A 16,889-nucleotide genomic window follows, 5' to 3' on the forward strand; every position below is an offset into this window, starting at 1 on the left:
TTCTCCAGCTTCTTATTGTTACAGATAACCTCTCTCCTGTGAAGAGAGACAGCAAACAACACAAACAGCCTTCCATCTATGCCTGTCCCTAACTAAGCAGCCCACATACAGATTGAAGTAGAGCTGTCAGATAGAGGCATGGAAGTGTTTAGGCCTTATGAGTTGACATCTGGCTCTCTGGTTCTGAGTCTGAAACACATTAAAGATAGAAGCGTTAGAGGTGGGATAGAGAGAGAAAGAGAGTAGAGAGATGGAGGAATAGAGGGAGGGGATTGGGGAGAGAGAACAAATGAGTGGTGGAGTGAAAGATGAAAAGTAGTAATGGAGAGTGAGATATTTAGAGAGAAAGAAAGAGAGAGGAACTGAAGCACCCTCTCCCCAGACGGCCTGATTTTTCACGCCGTTAACTTGCTTAGCGTGTCACACTGCCCCTCCATGTGTGCCGTATCAACTCAGCCTTGTTTTCCCTAGTAACTTCCTCACACTATTACGTAACTCCATGAATGACCCTGTTGGCAGGGCTTTGAACACATCTCAACCTTCAAGGCAACAAAATAACAAAAGAATCAGAAAAATACACCTTCTAATGATGCCAATTCACATTGATTTGGTTCATAATCTGAAAATGAACTATCTTGTTTCAGAAAAAGAAGCAAAGATTATCTGACATCATCAGAAACATTTTGTTTCCATGAAATGTGTGCAAATTCTATGTACAAATGTTGCAAAAATATTTGGTGTCACTACGAATCTTAATTTCTCTCTCTGTCTCTCTCTGTTTCTCTGTCTCTCTGTCTCTCTGTCTCTCTGTCTCTGTCTCTCTGTGTCTGTCTCTCTGTGTCTCTCTGTCTCTCTGTCTCTCTATGTCTCTCTGTCTCTCTGTCTCTGTCTCTCTGTGTCTGTCTCTCTGTGTCTCTCTGTCTCTCTGTCTCTCTATGTCTCTCTGTCTCTCTGTGTCTGTCTCTCTGTGTGTGTTATCAGACATGCCAGTCCAAGGTGTTTGACCTGTCTGATGGGGTTTCCCAGTACGCCTGGTTTCCCTGCAGAGAGGCCCAGCAGTCCTCCTGGTACCCACAGTACTGGCTCAAGGTAGGTTAGAGGTCAGGAGTCATGGGATATGGGTGGGCAAAGGCTGAAGTTACATAAACATATCTCCAGTTAGTAATATACCCAATATGAATGTGTTGAGAGTTTAGGGCACTAAATGTGAGTGTTCCCTTCTCACCCAGGCCTACTTTTCCCACCCCATGGTGGCTGCTGCTGTGATAATCCACCTAGCTGCAGACGGGACAGGCTACATCGACCAGACACAGTGCAACATCACCGTTCAACTGGTGGACACCAAGGAGGTCATCCACAGCTTAGGTCTGTAGATAAAACCTATAGAACTGTGGAAGCGTGGAAAGATCTCTTAAAATCCCATATAAGTTATTTCTCTAACTTCCCACATCCCTCTTTGTCCCTCCTTTCTCTGTCTCTCTCCTTCCCCCCATCCCTCTCCCTGTTCCCTCCTTCTAGGTGATTGGCGTCTGACCTGCAGGACCAACCCCCTGGTAATCCCAGTGAGCCATGACCTGAGCGTGGCCTTCTTCCACACCAAGGCCATCCTGGTCCAGTTCCGCTCCCACCTGGTGGCCATCTCTGGCGTGGGCCTGCGCTCCTTCCAGTTCTTTGACCCAATCACCATTAGCGGGTGCCAGAGCAACGAGATCTACAACCCCATGGGTCAAAGGTGAGGAGGGCGCTCGGAGGTGCAAGGGGAGATACACAAAAGGTCACTGTTATGCATGTAGAAGTAAACGTGTAGAGAAATGTTAAAAATGAGCATGTGTATAACTGTGCCTACGCTTGCTTGCATGCGCGAACACACACACACACACACACACACACACACACACACACATGGGTGCACACACACCGTCCTCAGAATTTGTCAGGGGGCTGTCATGAGAAATAGGGCCATTTGTGGCTTTTGTTGTTTGCCAGTGAAGCAAACGAGAAAAGCTAATTGGATGAGGAGGATTTAAGTATCTGCTCTCGATAAGAAGTTGTTTGATGCCAGAAACAAAGACAAGTTGCCCTCCTCAGAGTTGTCTTTGGCTCTGTGACCCATAGCACTGAGCTGTCAAACTCAACAACTCACTTGGTGTTATTCAGCTGATATGTGTGGTGACAATTCTTCGGTTTCCTATAGAGCAGAGATGGGCAGCTGGCAGCCCCCTTTTGTAGGCCTGTGGATGAATTCACAAGGTGCAAACACAAGGTGCAATCTTAAAAATGTGGTTGTGCATCAGCAGTTTTTCTCTTATGTCATCATTGACAGTCACTCAATTAGCCCAGGTTAGCTATATTTTATAGATTGGTAAGTTAGTCTAGCCAGCTATCTAAACCTGTAGTAATCACGGTCAAATTACTGACACTGCGGGCCCTCATGATAAATTCAGATTTTTTTGCGGCCCCTACCCCATCAAAGTTGTCCATCCCTGCTATAGAAGATTTAAGTACTGAGTTCTGATGTAGTAGATTTACTTAGCAAACATTCTGGATGCTCTGTAGGCTATGCAAGCTCCAAAACCAACTAGCATGCCAGACCTGGAGCTCATTACATTTTCATAAGAAAGAAATCCTCCCTTGTCCATACACGTTTGAATCAATAGTTTATTAACACCATTGTAATAGATTACATGCGAGAAACTAAATCAATCAACTATATCTCTCTTGCGAAACACATTTGATCTCAATGAGACAAAACCTGGGATGAATAAAGGGTCAAACCACTCTAAAAATGCACTAGTGCACTTTTCATGTCCTTCTGTTGGAGCGGTTGCGCTAAAGCTGGGTTCATCCCAAATTGCACGCTATTCCCTACTTAGTGCACTATGGGCCAAGGTCAAAAGTAGTGCACTATATAGGGAATAGGGTGGCATTTGGGATGCAGGCCTGGATTTGACTGTTTCAGTAGCAGAGCTTTGGTGGAAGGCTGGCGGTGGGAGTTTCCATGCCGACCCAGAGGAACAACGCATTCATTATTAATTAGTAATTGCCTACTATTACAGCTCCTTGTATTGACATATTTGGGGTTTGTTGTGCTCAGCGGCAGCCATATCCAAAGTGTAAATATGATCTATTTGGCGGCTCCTTGCTTCAACAGCTCCCGCCTGAGCCTCTAGAAGGGATTTAGTACAGGGAGTCTTAAGCTTGAGCATTTCTCCTCCTCTTACTCCTCATACTCCCTTACCTTCATTTGTCCTCCTCCTCATCCTATTCCCTATCCTCCTCTCTTCTCCTCCCTCTCCATCCTTTTCCCTTCATTCCTCTTCTTCCATCTCTCTTCGCTCCATGCCTTCTCCCTCTTCTCCTCTAGTTCCTCTTCCCTCTCCTCTTCCTCCTCCTCTTTCACCTCTTCTCCTCCATGTTCTCTTCTCCCCTCTTCTCCTACTCCCTCTACTTATCCCCCTCTCTATGCTCTCTTCCCCCCTTTCCTCCTCTCTCTCTCCAGCCAAACAGCCTATTTCCCGTAATAATTCTACCTCTACAAAACAAAAAAGTCCCTTATTCCCTAAGTTGTTAACAACACAAGCTATTAACGTGTCCCGGTTTTATGTTCCACACTTGTTTTTTTCCCTTCTCTCTCTTTCTTCCCTTCGTCATCCCTTCTTTCAAATATGAAGATTTGAGGGGTAATGGCAGATTATTGGACTGTAAGTGTGGAGGCTCTAGAGTCTTTCTCTACATTTGTCCTCGTCTCCAGTGAAGGTTCAGATTTTGAGTGATGGGACACTCGTCATAGCCCCTTCTAGTAGTCTTCAGACTATTGATAATTTTTCAAGTGTTTAAAAAATTATCCAGGAGACGGAGTTGAAACCACACCTATAGCTTAATACATACAGTACCTTATGGTTCATGTAATGTAAAGTGGCATGAAAACAACTCAATGTTAAGCTGTCTATAAAGCCTGTTTCTTTCCACCTGCTTAGCTAAGGATCCTAAAATGTAAACACTAGCTCAAGCAGGGAGTTTGGTTTTGTTGTGAGTATCGGTTTGTGTTTGCTCTGCCTTCTCTCTATAGGTTTAGAGGTTCATGTTAGGATTTCGGAGTATGTTATTGAGGTGGAAGGAGAGAGAAAGAGGGGAAGAGAGGGAGAAAAGCACTACATTTACATTTTAGCAGATGCTCTTATCCAGGGTGACTGACAGGAGCAATAAGGGTTAAGTGCCTTGCTCAAGGGCACATCAGCATATTATTCTTTACTGGCCCAACACTTAACCTGTAAACTACCTGCCGCCCACTAGAGAGATCAGGTGCGCAGAGATATATGATGCAGAGAAATATGCAGAAAAATATAGAGAGACCAAAATATAGAGAGACCAAAACATTTTGAGAGAGAGAGAGAGAGAGAGAGAGAGATAGAGAGGGAGATAGAGACAGAGATAGAGAGACAGACAGAGAGAGAGAGAGAGAGGCACCCTATTCCCTACATAGAACAGTACTGGTCAACATTAGTGTGCTGTATAGGGAATACAACAGGCAAACTGTTGTTAAAGACAGCCTTGAGGGTCCCGGCATTCCTCAGAACATTAAAGTCCTCTGACTGCTACCAACGTAGTGCTTGGCCAGACTCTGTCATTGTAGTCTGCTCACAAAATCCCACTTCTCTTAATTAATTAACCACACTCCCACGTGTGTGTGTGTGTGTGTGTGTGTGTAGACAGACACAGAGACACACACAATCTTTATGCACAGACTGAAAAGCATGCCTACTTATTCGCTCTGACCATATGTGAAACATTTCTAGATTGATTAATTCAGCTTTTTTTTCACAATGTGTGTGTTTGTGTCTTGTGGGCTTTCAAATACTGATACACAGCTACAAGGAATGTAACTATCTAGCCTACCCAGGGCTACAGTACACCTTGTTGATAACTAGTAGCTACTCCACCAAACCTCAACCCAGTCTGAGTGGAGCAGCTAGCCCCAGAGAATCTTACAGCAGCCCTATACTGTAGTGTGCTGACTCAAGACATTCACATATCCATTTGTGTTGCTGGTTCTGGTAGCTTCAATCTGTTTAACATGGTGTATCTCATGTAAAGAGGAGATATAGCACATTCTATAGATAGCTGTGTGTTCTCCATGCTATAATGAAAACATACTGTACTGGATGACGTCAGGGATGATGTTCTGTGGGCATTGATTCACTGGTTGGGTCCCAAATGGAACCCTAATCCCTATATATACCACTACCTTGGACTAGAGTCCTATGGCTACCCTTTGGGCCCTGGTCAAATATAGTGCACTATATAGGGAATAGGGTGCCAATTGGGACGCTCCCATGGTTCCACTTCTAGGGCAGCCAGGTGAATGCAGTATGGCAGTGTGTGTTTTGAGACAGTGTTGTTGATACAGTGTGGTTGTGGTTGTTGAGACAGTGTGGTTGTGGTTGTGTTGAGGCAGTGTGGTTGTGTGTGTGTTGAGACAGTGTGGTTGTGTGTGTGTTGAGACAGTGTGGTTGTGGTTGATGAGCCAGTGTGGTTGTGGTTGTTGAGACAGTGTGGTTGTGTTGAGACAGTGTGGTTGTGTTGAGACAGTGTGGTTGTGTTGAGACAGTGTGGTTGTGTTGAGACAGTGTGGTTGTGTTGAGACAGTGTGGTTGTGTTGAGACAGTGTGGTTGTGTTGAGACAGTGTGGTTGTGTGCTGAGACAGTGTGATTGTTGTTTTGTTGATACATTGTGGTTGTGTGTGTGTGTGTGTTGAGACAGTGTGGTTGTGTGTTGAGACAGTGTGGTTGTGTGTTGAGACAGTGTAGTTGTGTTGTGACAGTGTGGTTGTGTGAGTTGAGACAGTGTGTTTGTGGTTGTGTGTTGAGACAGTGTGGCTGTGTGTTGAGACAGTGTGGTTGTGTGAGTTGAGACAGTGTGGTTGTGTTGAGACTGTGTGGTTGTGTTGAGACTGTGTGGTTGTGGTTGTGTTGAAACAATGTGGTTGTGGTTGTGTTGAGACAGTGTGGTTGTGTGTGAGTTGAGACAGTGTGGTTGTGTTGAGACTGTGTGGTTGTGGTTGTGTTGAGACAGTGTGGTTGTGTTGAGACAGTGTGGTTGTGTTGAGACTGTGTGGTTGTGGTTGTGTTGAGATGGTGGGGTTGTGTTGAGACTGTGTGGTTGTGGTTGTGTTGAGACAGTGTGCTTGTGTTGAGACAGTGTGGTTGTGGTTGTGTTGATATTGTGTTTGTGTTGAGACAGTGTGGTTGTGTTGAGACAGTGTGGTTGTGTTGAGACAGTGTGGTTGTGTTGAGACAGTGTGGTTGTGTTGAGACAGTGTGGTTGTGTTGAGACAGGGTGGTTGTGGTTGTGTGTTTGTTGAGACATTGTGGTTGTGTGTGAGTTGAGACAGTGTAGTTGTGTGTGTGTTGAGACAGTGTAGTTGTATGTGAGTTGAGACAGTGTGGTTGTGTTGAGACAGTGTGGTTGTGTGTGTGTTGAGACAGTGTAGTTGTATGTGAGTTGAGACAGTGTGGTTGTGTTGAGACAGTGTGGCTGTGGTTGAGACAGTGTGTGTGTGTGTGTGTTTGTACTTTATATTGTACTGTATGGGTGTTCTACCCACTGTGAATTTAAGTTGGCTGTGTCTGGCTGTGGATGTAGCTACACTATGATGTTGTTTCTTCTTTGTATGTTCTTCCCTGCTCCAGTTGTATCATAGATACTGTACAACATACCCCATATGGGCAGTATATATTTAGCTACTATGTTTATGATTATACTGGTACTAAATAATTCACCCATGTGTTTGTGTGTACCCCTCCTTCTCTAGTTGTGTCCATTACTCATGTGAGGCCATCAACTGCCAGGAGCCGCTGATCCGCAATGCAGAGCTCAAGTGCAGCAGTCTGGGCTTCTTCAACGGAGCTCGCTGCACCATCACCTGTAACTCTGGCTACGTCCTGCAGGTCCACAGAGACGATGACATCATCAAGACCCAGGTATACACACACACACACACACACACACACACACACACACACACACACACTAGCCATATTCTTCACCTGCAACAGCAGCTTGGCAGTGTAAACCCACTGGGAGGATGACATCATGTCAAGCCCAGGTAGCTAGCTAGACGCCTCCTCCTTCCTTCCTTCTCCCTGCTTTATGCACACACACACACACACACACACACACACACACACACACACACACACACACACACACACACACACACACACACACACACACACACAGATCACACAGGCACACACTATATATGTTTAGTCTTTCTGCGCTGCACCATCACCTGCAACAATGGCTATGTGTTTCTGCTCCACTGGGACGATGACATCACTAGGTACTCTCTGCTCACTGCGGCCCCCTTCCTCCATCCCTCCCTCCCTCTCCGCCTGCCTGCCTGCCTCCCCCCTCGCTCCCTCCTTCATTCCCCCCCTCCCCACTCATACAGTGAAGTCATGCTCACGGAGCACAGATACAACAACTAGACACAGCACTGTGCAGACCCTCCATGTCTTTCTAACGTCTGTATGTGTGTGTAATTTAATGAATATGTATGTGGTGTTTGCTGAGATGAAGTACACTGCAGCTACTTTTCATTACGACACTGTGTAGCGGGCAAGAAAAAAGTTACCCTATGACATACTTGCTAACATTTATCACATTACTGGAGAAAGAGCTTTCTGGTAACGAAGACGTCTCAGCATCCACTTCATGTAGTATCAACCCCCACACACCAGACACTCAACAGATGAGGAGGACAGACATTGGCACACAAACCACAAAAAGACAGAAGCATGCAGACACACAAACCACCACAAACAAACAAGTTAGTTCACAGGCACACAGTCAACTCATTCACTCCCACAGAGGGCTCTTAGTTAGTTCACAGTCACACTGTAAACCCATTCACTCCCACAGAGGGCTCTTAGTTAGTTCACATCCACACAGTCAACCCATTCACTCTCACAGAGGGCTCTGAGTTAGTTCACAGCCACACAGTCAACCCATTCACTCCCACAGAGGGCTCATAGTTAGTTAGTTCACAGTCACACAGTAAACCCATTCACTCACACAGAGGGCTCTTAGTTAGTTCACAGTCAACCCATTCACTCTCACATAGGGCTCATAGTTAGTTAGTTCACAGCCACACAGTAAACCCATTCACTCCCACAGAGGGCTCATAGTTAGTTAGTTCACAGTCACACAGTTAACCCATTCACTCCCACATAGGGCTATTAGTTAGTTCACAGTCACACAGTAAACCCATTCACTCCCACATAGGGCTATTAGTTAGTTCACAGTCACACAGTAAACCCATTCATTTCCTCAGAGGGGTCATTGTTAGTTAGTTCACAGTCACACAGTAAACCCATTCACTCCCATGGAGGGGTCATAGTTAGTTCACAGTTACACAGTAAACCCATTCCCTCACACAGAGGGCTCTTAGTTAGTTCACAGTCAAACCATTCACTCCCACAGAGGGCTCTTAGTTAGTTCACAGTCACACAGTAAACCCATTCACTCCCACAGAGGGCTCTTAGTTAGTTCAGTCACACAGTAAACCCTTTCACTCCCACAGAGGGCTCTTAGTTAGTTCACAGCCACACAGTAAACCCATTCACTCCCACAGAAGGCTATTAGTTAGTTAACAGTCACACAGTAAACCCATTCACTCCCACAGAGGGCTCTTAGTTAGTTAACAGTCACACAGTAAACCCATTCACTCCCATGGAGGGGTCATAGTTAGTTAGTTCACAGTCACACAGTAAACCCATTCACTCCCACAGAGGGCTCTTAGTTAGTTCAATCACACAGTAAACCCATTCACTCCCACAGAGGGCTCTTAGTTAGTTCACAGCCACACAGTAAACCCATTCACTCCCACATAGGGCTCTTAGTTAGTTCACAGTCACATAGTAAACCCATTCACTCCCACAGAGGGCTCTTAGTTAGTTCACAGTCACACAGTAAACCCATTCACTCCCACAGAGGGGTCATAGTTAGTTAGTTCCCAGTCACACAGTAACCGCATTTACTCCCACAGAGGGCTTTTAGTTAGTTCACAGTTACACAGTAAACCCATTCACTCCCACAGAGGGCTCTTACTCAGTACACAGCCACACAGTAAACCCATTCACTCCCACAGAGGGCTCTTAGTTAGTTCAGTCACACAGTAAACCCATTCACTCCCACAGAGGGCTCTTAGTTAGTTCACAATCACAAAATAAACACATTCACTCCCACAGAGGGCTCTTAGTTAGTTCACAGTCACACCATAAACCCATTCACTCCCACAGAGGGCTATTAGTTACGTGGTTCAAAGTCACACAGTGAACCCATTCACTCACACAGAGGGCTTTTAGTTAGTTCACAGACACACAGTAAATCCATTCACTCCCACATAGGGCTCTTAGTTAGTTCACAGTCACACAGTCAACCCATTCACTCCCACAGAGGGCTCTTAGTTAGTTCACAGTCACACAGTAAACCCATTCACTCCCACAGAGGGCTCTTAGTTAGTTCACAGCCACACAGTCAACCCATTCACTACCACAGAGGGCTTATAGTTAGTTAGTTCACAGTCACACAGAAAACTAATTCACTCCCACAGAGAGCTCATAGTTATTTACTTCACATTCACACAGTAAACCCATTCACTCACACAGAGGGCTCTTAATTAGTTCACAGTCACACAGTAAACCCATTCACTCCCACAGAGGGCTATTAGTTAGTTCACAGTCACACAGTAAACCCATTCACTCCCACAGAGGGCTATTAGTTAGTTCACAGTCACACAGTAAACCCATTCAATCACACAGAGGGCTCTTAGTTAGTTCACAGTCACACAGTAAACCCATTCACTCACACAGAGGGCTCTTAGTTAGTTCACAGCCACACAGTCAACCCATTCACTCCCACAGAGGGCTTACATACCTAGTAAACCCTTTCACTCCCACAGAGGGCTTACAGTTAGTTAGTCCACAGTCACACAGTAAACCCTTTCACTCCCACAGAGGGCTCTTAGTTAGTTAGTTCCCAGTCACACAGTAAACCCATTCACTCCCACAGAGGGCTCTTAGTTAGTTCACAGCCACACAGTAAACCCATTCACTCCCACAGAGGGCTCTTAGTTAGTTCACAGCCACACAGTAAACCCATTCACTCCCACAGAGGGCCTGTAAAGACAACAGCACCAACACTTTATCCCTCTCCCAGGCTCTGTTAACAGACCTGCAAGCTAATCATTTAATGCTCCCTAAAACACACACACACGGAGACAGAGAGGGAGATGTTTATTTATTTTCCCTTTTGTACATGAACTATTTGCACATTGTTACAGCACTGTATACATACATAATATGACATTTTAAATGTCTGTATTCTTTTGGAACTTTTGTGAATGTAACGTTTGCTGTTAATTTTTTGTTTATTTCACTTTTGTTTTGGATCTTTTTCGCTAATTTTGGTAATGTAATAATTTGTTTCCCATGCTAATTAAACCCCTGAGGGAGAGAGAGAGAGACCCTGCTAGAATCTGAAGTCAAATGTCTACTCTTTGCTGATGATCTGGTGCTTCTGTCCCCAACCAAGGAGGGCCTACAGCAGCACCTAGATCTTCTGCGCAGATTCTGCCAGACCTGGGCCCTGACAGTAAATCTCAGTACGACTAAAATAATGGTGTTCCAAAAAAGGTCCAGTCGCCAGGACCACAAATACAAATTCCATCTAGACACCATTGCCCTAGAGCACACAAAAAACTAAACATACCTTGGCCACAGGTAACTTCCACAAAGCTGTGAACGATCTGAGAGACAAGGCAAAAGGAACATAAAATTCAACATACCAATTAGGATCTGGCTAAAAATACTTGAATCAGTCATAGAGCCCATTGCCCTTTATGGTAGTGAGGTCTCACCGACCTAGACTTCAGAAAATGGGACAATCACCAAATTGAGACTCTGCATGCAGAATTCTGCAAAAGAATATCCTCCGTGCACAGTGTAAAACACCAAATAGAAAGAAAGAGACAGAGAGAGAGGGTGGGTGGGAAAGAGACAGAGAGAGAGGGTAGGGGGGAAAGAGACAGAGAGAGAGAGGGTGGGAGAAAGAGACAGAGAGGGTGGGGAGAAAGAGACAGAGAGGGTGGGGGGAAAGTGACAGAGAGAGGGTGGGGGGGAAGAGACAGAGAAAGAGGGTGGGGGGGGGACAGAGAGAGAGGGTGGGAGGGGAAGAGACAGAGAGAGAGGGTGGGGGGGGGAAGAGACAGAGAGAGAGGGTGGGAGGGGAAGAGACAGAGAGAGAGGGTGGGGGGGGAAAGAGACAGAGGGTGGGGGGAAAGAGACAGAGGGTGGGGAGGAAAGAGACAGCGGGTGGGGGGGAAGAGACAGAGGGTGGGGGGGGAGAGACAGAGGGTGGGGGGGAAGAGACAGAGGGTGGGGAGGAAAGAGACAGAGGGTGGGGGGGAAGAGACAGAGGGTGGGGGGGAAGAGACAGAGGGTGGGGGGGAAGAGACAGAGGGTGGGGAGGAAAGAGACAGAGGGTGGGGAGGAAAGAGACAGAGGGTGGGGAGGAAAGAGACAGAGGGTGTGGGGGAAAGAGACAGAGGGTGGGGAGGAAGAGACAGAGGGTGGGGAGGAAAGAGACAGAGGGTGGGGGGGAAAGAGACAGAGGGTGGGGAGGAAAGAGACAGAGGGTGGGGAGGAAAGAGACAGAGGGTGGGGAGGAAAGAGACAGAGGGTGGGGAGGAAAGAGACAGAGGGTGGGGAGGAAAGAGACAGAGGGTGGGGGGGAAAGAGACAGAGGGTGGGGGGGAAAGAGACAGAGGGTGGGGAGGAAAGATACAGAGGGTGGGGAGGAAAGAGACAGAGGGTGGGGAGGAAAGAGACAGAGGGTGGGGAGGAAAGAGACAGAGGGTGGGGAGGAAAGAGACAGATGGTGGGGAGGAAAGAGACAGAGGGTGGGGAGGAAAGAGACAGAGAGAGAGAGGGTGGTGGGGAATTGATGGAGGTTGGGTGGGAAGGAGACAGAGGGTGGGGAGGAAGAGACAGGGGTTGGGGAGGAAGAGACAGAGGGTGGGGAGGAAGAGACAGAGGGTGGGGGGGGGGGAGACAGAGGGTGGGGAGGAAAGAGACAGAGGGTGGGGGGAGAGAGACAGAGAGAGAGGTTGGGGGAGAAAGAGACAGAGAGAGAGGGTGGAGGAGAAAGAGACAGAGAGAGAGGTTGGGGGAGAAAGAGACAGAGAGAGAGGGTGGGGGGAATAGAGACAGAGAGAGAAGGTGGGGAGAAAGAGACAGAGACAGAAGGTGAGGGAAGGAGACAGAAGGTATGGGAAAAGAGACAGAGAGAGAAAGTGAAAATCTGTGGTTTTAGGTTGTGTTCGTACGTGAAGCCAGAGGAATGATCCATGAGCTAAATGAGAGGGAGCGAAAGAGAGAGAGAGAGGGAACACAACAAAAGAGTGAGAGACCGCAAGAAGACAGGGAAAGAGGAAGAGAGTGCGAGAAATGAGAGAGTTTGAGTGAGCTGTATAGAATGATTCAATGAATGATGTACCGGGGCACTCCCTCCTGTTTGCTCTAGCTATTAACGTAATGGAGCACCACCTCAACTGGTTTTATGTTGGTGAGGATGCACATGTGGAAGTGGTTATGGTGGAGGATCTGACTGGCGGGGGGGGGGAGCTTACTGTACACACATGCGCAGGCGTGTATGCAAGTGTGTGTGTATGCGTAATCAGATTTATACTCTACATATCCAAATGGCTCTCTGTTTGTGTGTATGATGTGTTTTTGGGGTCTGAAACTATTGACACCCTTGATAGACATGAGTCAAAAAGACTGTATAAAATAGATCATTTAAATACTGAGCTATATTGTAAGCTCCAAAAAAAAAAGTTTAATTTGTAAAAAAAAAAAAAATGTTACGGTAGGGTTGAAAATGATTGACAGCCCTGTTTTCAGTACCTCACCATGCGAGGATAACGGAGCTGAGCCAGGTCCTTGATGTCCTTCGTCAGCACTTATGGACTGCCCTCTTCTGAAAAATATAACCTGTTAAACAAAACCCATTTCTCTGAGAAATTGTATTAGTATTATATAATTTCCCATTTTTTTTGTATACAATATAACTCAATATTTTTTTTTTATATATATTTTTATATATATTTTTTTTTTCACACAGTCATTAATGCTCATCTTTATCAAGAGTGTCAATCATTCCAGACCCGGCTGTATGTTGTTTCTCTATTAGCATGTCAACACTACATCCATATGCGTATGCACCAGCACAAGCATAATGCGGCTCATTTCAGTTAAACAGCATGTTGGTGTATGCAAAATGGCCCATTTGGGACACAAGCTGTTCAGGTCTATTACACAATGAAACATGTTACTACCAGCCTACGATTCTGTCTGCATGTGTCAACTCTGAGAGATTCACTTCATTACCATCTGACTATCACACTTGTAACGTCATTACGTTTGATTGACAGGTCATAATGTTGATTAATATGTCAACGGTATCGCTTCGGGATGAAGGATTGAAGGATCTCCTTGAGAGGGTTAGTGTGTAGGAGAGAGAGGGGAGAGAGAGAGGGGAGAGAGAGAGGGGAGAGAGAGAGGGGAGAGAGAGAGGGAGAGAGAGAGGGGGGAGAGAGAGAGGGGAGAGAGAAATAGAAAGAGACAGAACTTCAGCTCACTTCCCCCCCTTTTCGATACTTGGGGACAGTACAACGAGTTCCTCTCCTCTTCCCCCCCCCCCCCCCCCCCCCCCTGGTCCCTGTAGTCTATGAGGTTGAAAAGTGCAGTGCAAAGCACAATCCTATCTCCTTTCATTAGCCGATTACAGTCTTGCTTCACCGGTGTCAAGGTGGTTCTGGGAACTATCAAGGTGGTTCTGATGCTATCTCCAAAACAATCTGTACCCCCACGTCTATTTGTGTATTTGAGGTTTTATTATGCAATCCGTTTGTGTCCCAGATGTCTCCGAGGAAAGCCTGTGTGTGTGGTGGGGGGTGGGGGGATTGTGCATGTGAGAGAGCGAGAGCGAGCAGCAGACATGTTTTAGCCTTTCGTGTGGACGCGCTGCATGTCTCAAGGCGAGTGGCACTGAAAGGTCCAGATTTGATCTACCCTGGGAAATGTAGCGCTTTAAATTGAGTGAGTCTCAAGGTGTTTTATGAGGCGACAAGGTCAGGGTGCTGATGATGATTGACACCTGAGGGTGTGTTTGTGTGTTAGAAGTAGGGTCTGTAGTGTTTCCTGATCAGGTCACATGGCCAAGGAAAAACTCCTGGACTAACTATTAAGGCATGATGAACAACAAGACAAATGACCACACTCTCAACTGTTTACCTGAAAGGGCACATTGCTTTCAGGTAGTACACAACTGTCTGATACGACTACATGCAGATGTTTTGTAGGGAAATGCAGATGGTGATTAAGATGGGGGTCAGTGCAACAAAGAAACATCACTGGAGTATCCGCTTGGAGTGGCTACATAGTCCTGTCAGAGATGCCAGCAGTACAGTTAGTCCTGTGTAGTGTTACAACAATCCACTTACTTTCCCAAAATGCACAGGTTATCCAGAAATCCCAGTTGGAATATTCCTGGAATCAGAAGTGAATGGAAGCAGGAATTATGGAATTGTCCATCCAGGATTTCTGTAAAAGCTGCAATCTTTTGGAAAGTTACCTGATTTTTTTTCAACCCTAGTTCTGTATGATCCTGGCTGAACTCTAAACGGATTGTGTTCTACTGTATGAAGTGTCATCCTGAGTAAGGTGAGGTGGGTTGAGATGAAGAGGGTTGGAGCTGTGTGTCTGTCTGTCTGTCTGGCTTGAATTAGGCCCAGTAGCCAGGGGTTGTTAAATCCACTCTGGAGGAGAGTCAGGCAGCTGTAAAGATTTTAAAGAAGGAAACTCCACATACACAAACTGTATACACACTTGAGCATACACAGTCATAAATCCCCCCACATACACAAACACACATACATATACACACACACACAGATACACAATTGGACCCGTCAACACCAGCTTTTAGTCATAGTATGAGTGTACACCGCGCATTCGGAAAGTGTTCAGACTGTTCTGTTCTGTGGAGCGAGTAGTACACAGTGTTGTTCGAGATCTTCAGTTTCTTGGCAATTTCTCGCATGGAGTAGCCTTAATTTCTCAGAACAAGAATAGACTGATGAGTTTCAGAAGAAAGTAATTTGTTTCTGGCCATTTTGAGCCTGTAATCAAACCCACAAATGCTGATGCTCCAGATACTCAACTAGTCTAAAGAAGGACAGTTTTATTGCTTCTTTAATGAGTACAACAGTTTTCAGCTGTGCTAATATAATTGCAAAAGGGTTTTCTAATGATAAATTAGCCTTTGAAAATGCTAAACTTGGACTAACTTACACAACCTGCTATTGGAACACAGGAGTGATGGTTGCTGATAATGGGCGAATGTAAGCCTATGTTGATATTCCATAAAAAATCTGCCGTTTCCAGTATTTCTGGTAAATTTTATGTTATTTTAATGGCCAAAAAGGTGCTTTTCTTTCAAAAACAAGGACATTTCTAAGTGACCTAAAACTTTTGAATTGTAGTGTGTGTAATTAAAGGGGAAGAAACCCATATACCAGGTTCCTTTAAACCCAACATGTTGAAGATGGAACTGACTGAGTTCAGTTACTACACTCTTAGAAAAAAGGGTTCCAAAGGGTTCTTCTATTGTCCCCATAGCAGAACCCTTTTAGATCCAGGTAGAACCTGTTTTGGTTCCATGTAGAACCCTCTGTAACCTAAAAGGTTTATTTAAATGGTACTCCTATGGGGACAGCCAAATAACCCTTTTAGGATGTTGACCCCTTTAAAATGTTGGTCATTCTGAAATATTAGGAGTTAGGGTTAAATGTTGATCCTTCTGAATGTTAGGAGTGGCTTAGCTGAAAATGTTGACTCAGTAGTGCAGTTTGTGATAAAAGCACCACATTTGGCACAGAGGTAGATGTTTGTACCCTGAAAAAATATAAATATGGAGCCAACCCAGATTTTGCCCCTGGGGGGCATGGCAGCCACTATAACTCAAACATGGAAATACATATTTAGCTTCCAGTCAATGTCTCTATACCAAGTTGATAGTCTCATCTTTCAGATACAATTGGAACTGAGTTGATAGCCCATAGCCTTTCCACTGTTAGAGCTAAAAGTATGAAGGCACCAGTGCCCATTTCACCTATATCACCCATATCGGTGGACATTTTAGGTCATACCGGTATGTCAGATCAGCTCAATCGCCAACTTCTCAGTCTCTGAATATCACAGAAAAAACACACGTTGAATGAATATGTGGCAAACATACAAAAATGTATTTTGGACCATTTAAACCATTTTCTTGTGTTATAAAATGTTAATTAAACACAAAGTGTTACTGCTTAAAAGGCCGTGTCTCTTTGAAATCATTACTAAACTGTGGTCCAAAAATGACCCCTTATTTACAGCAGGAATGCCTGAAGTCTTATTGTGTCCTTAATTCACTGCTGCTGCTAAGTATCGGCTGTAAACTGAACAACTCCAGCTTATTGTCATTTTTTTATGAACAACAGACCGCATGACCTTAGAATTATAAAGTTTCTGAAATAATTGGCTTTAAAGGTTCAAACCCTCATTGGTGTGTGTGTGTGTGTGTGTGCGTGGGTGTGCATGCGTGCGCTGGTGCGTCTGCCTGTTTCTGTCCGGATGTTGTCTCAGTCCAGCGGCTCTTCTGAATAACAGTGTTCGCTGATGCGAAAGGTGCCAACATTTCTCCGTAGTTGGTATTCAGACCACACAATGCTGTGTTGGGATCAAAACAGGCCATGAATCCATCCTGCCCATGTGGAGTTGGG

At 45.4% G+C, this 16,889-nt stretch overlaps 1 protein-coding gene across 2 annotated transcripts in view; it reads left to right on the plus strand.

Annotated features, from left to right (window-relative positions):
- Positions 1–16,889, plus strand: part of LOC110522910 (pappalysin-1-like) — a 113,745-nt gene that overhangs the window by 68,648 nt on the left and 28,208 nt on the right. For both annotated transcript variants that reach the window (XM_036977271.1, XM_036977272.1), the window contains exons 11-14: positions 982–1,089; positions 1,230–1,365; positions 1,519–1,732; positions 6,813–6,981. In XM_036977271.1, coding sequence (XP_036833166.1) covers positions 982–1,089; positions 1,230–1,365; positions 1,519–1,732; positions 6,813–6,981 — 627 coding nt within the window. The remainder of the gene's footprint in view (positions 1–981; positions 1,090–1,229; positions 1,366–1,518; positions 1,733–6,812; positions 6,982–16,889) is intronic.

The sequence above is a fragment of the Oncorhynchus mykiss genome, chromosome 5 (genome assembly GCF_013265735.2).
Source record: "Oncorhynchus mykiss isolate Arlee chromosome 5, USDA_OmykA_1.1, whole genome shotgun sequence".
Lineage (NCBI taxonomy): Eukaryota > Metazoa > Chordata > Actinopteri > Salmoniformes > Salmonidae > Oncorhynchus > Oncorhynchus mykiss.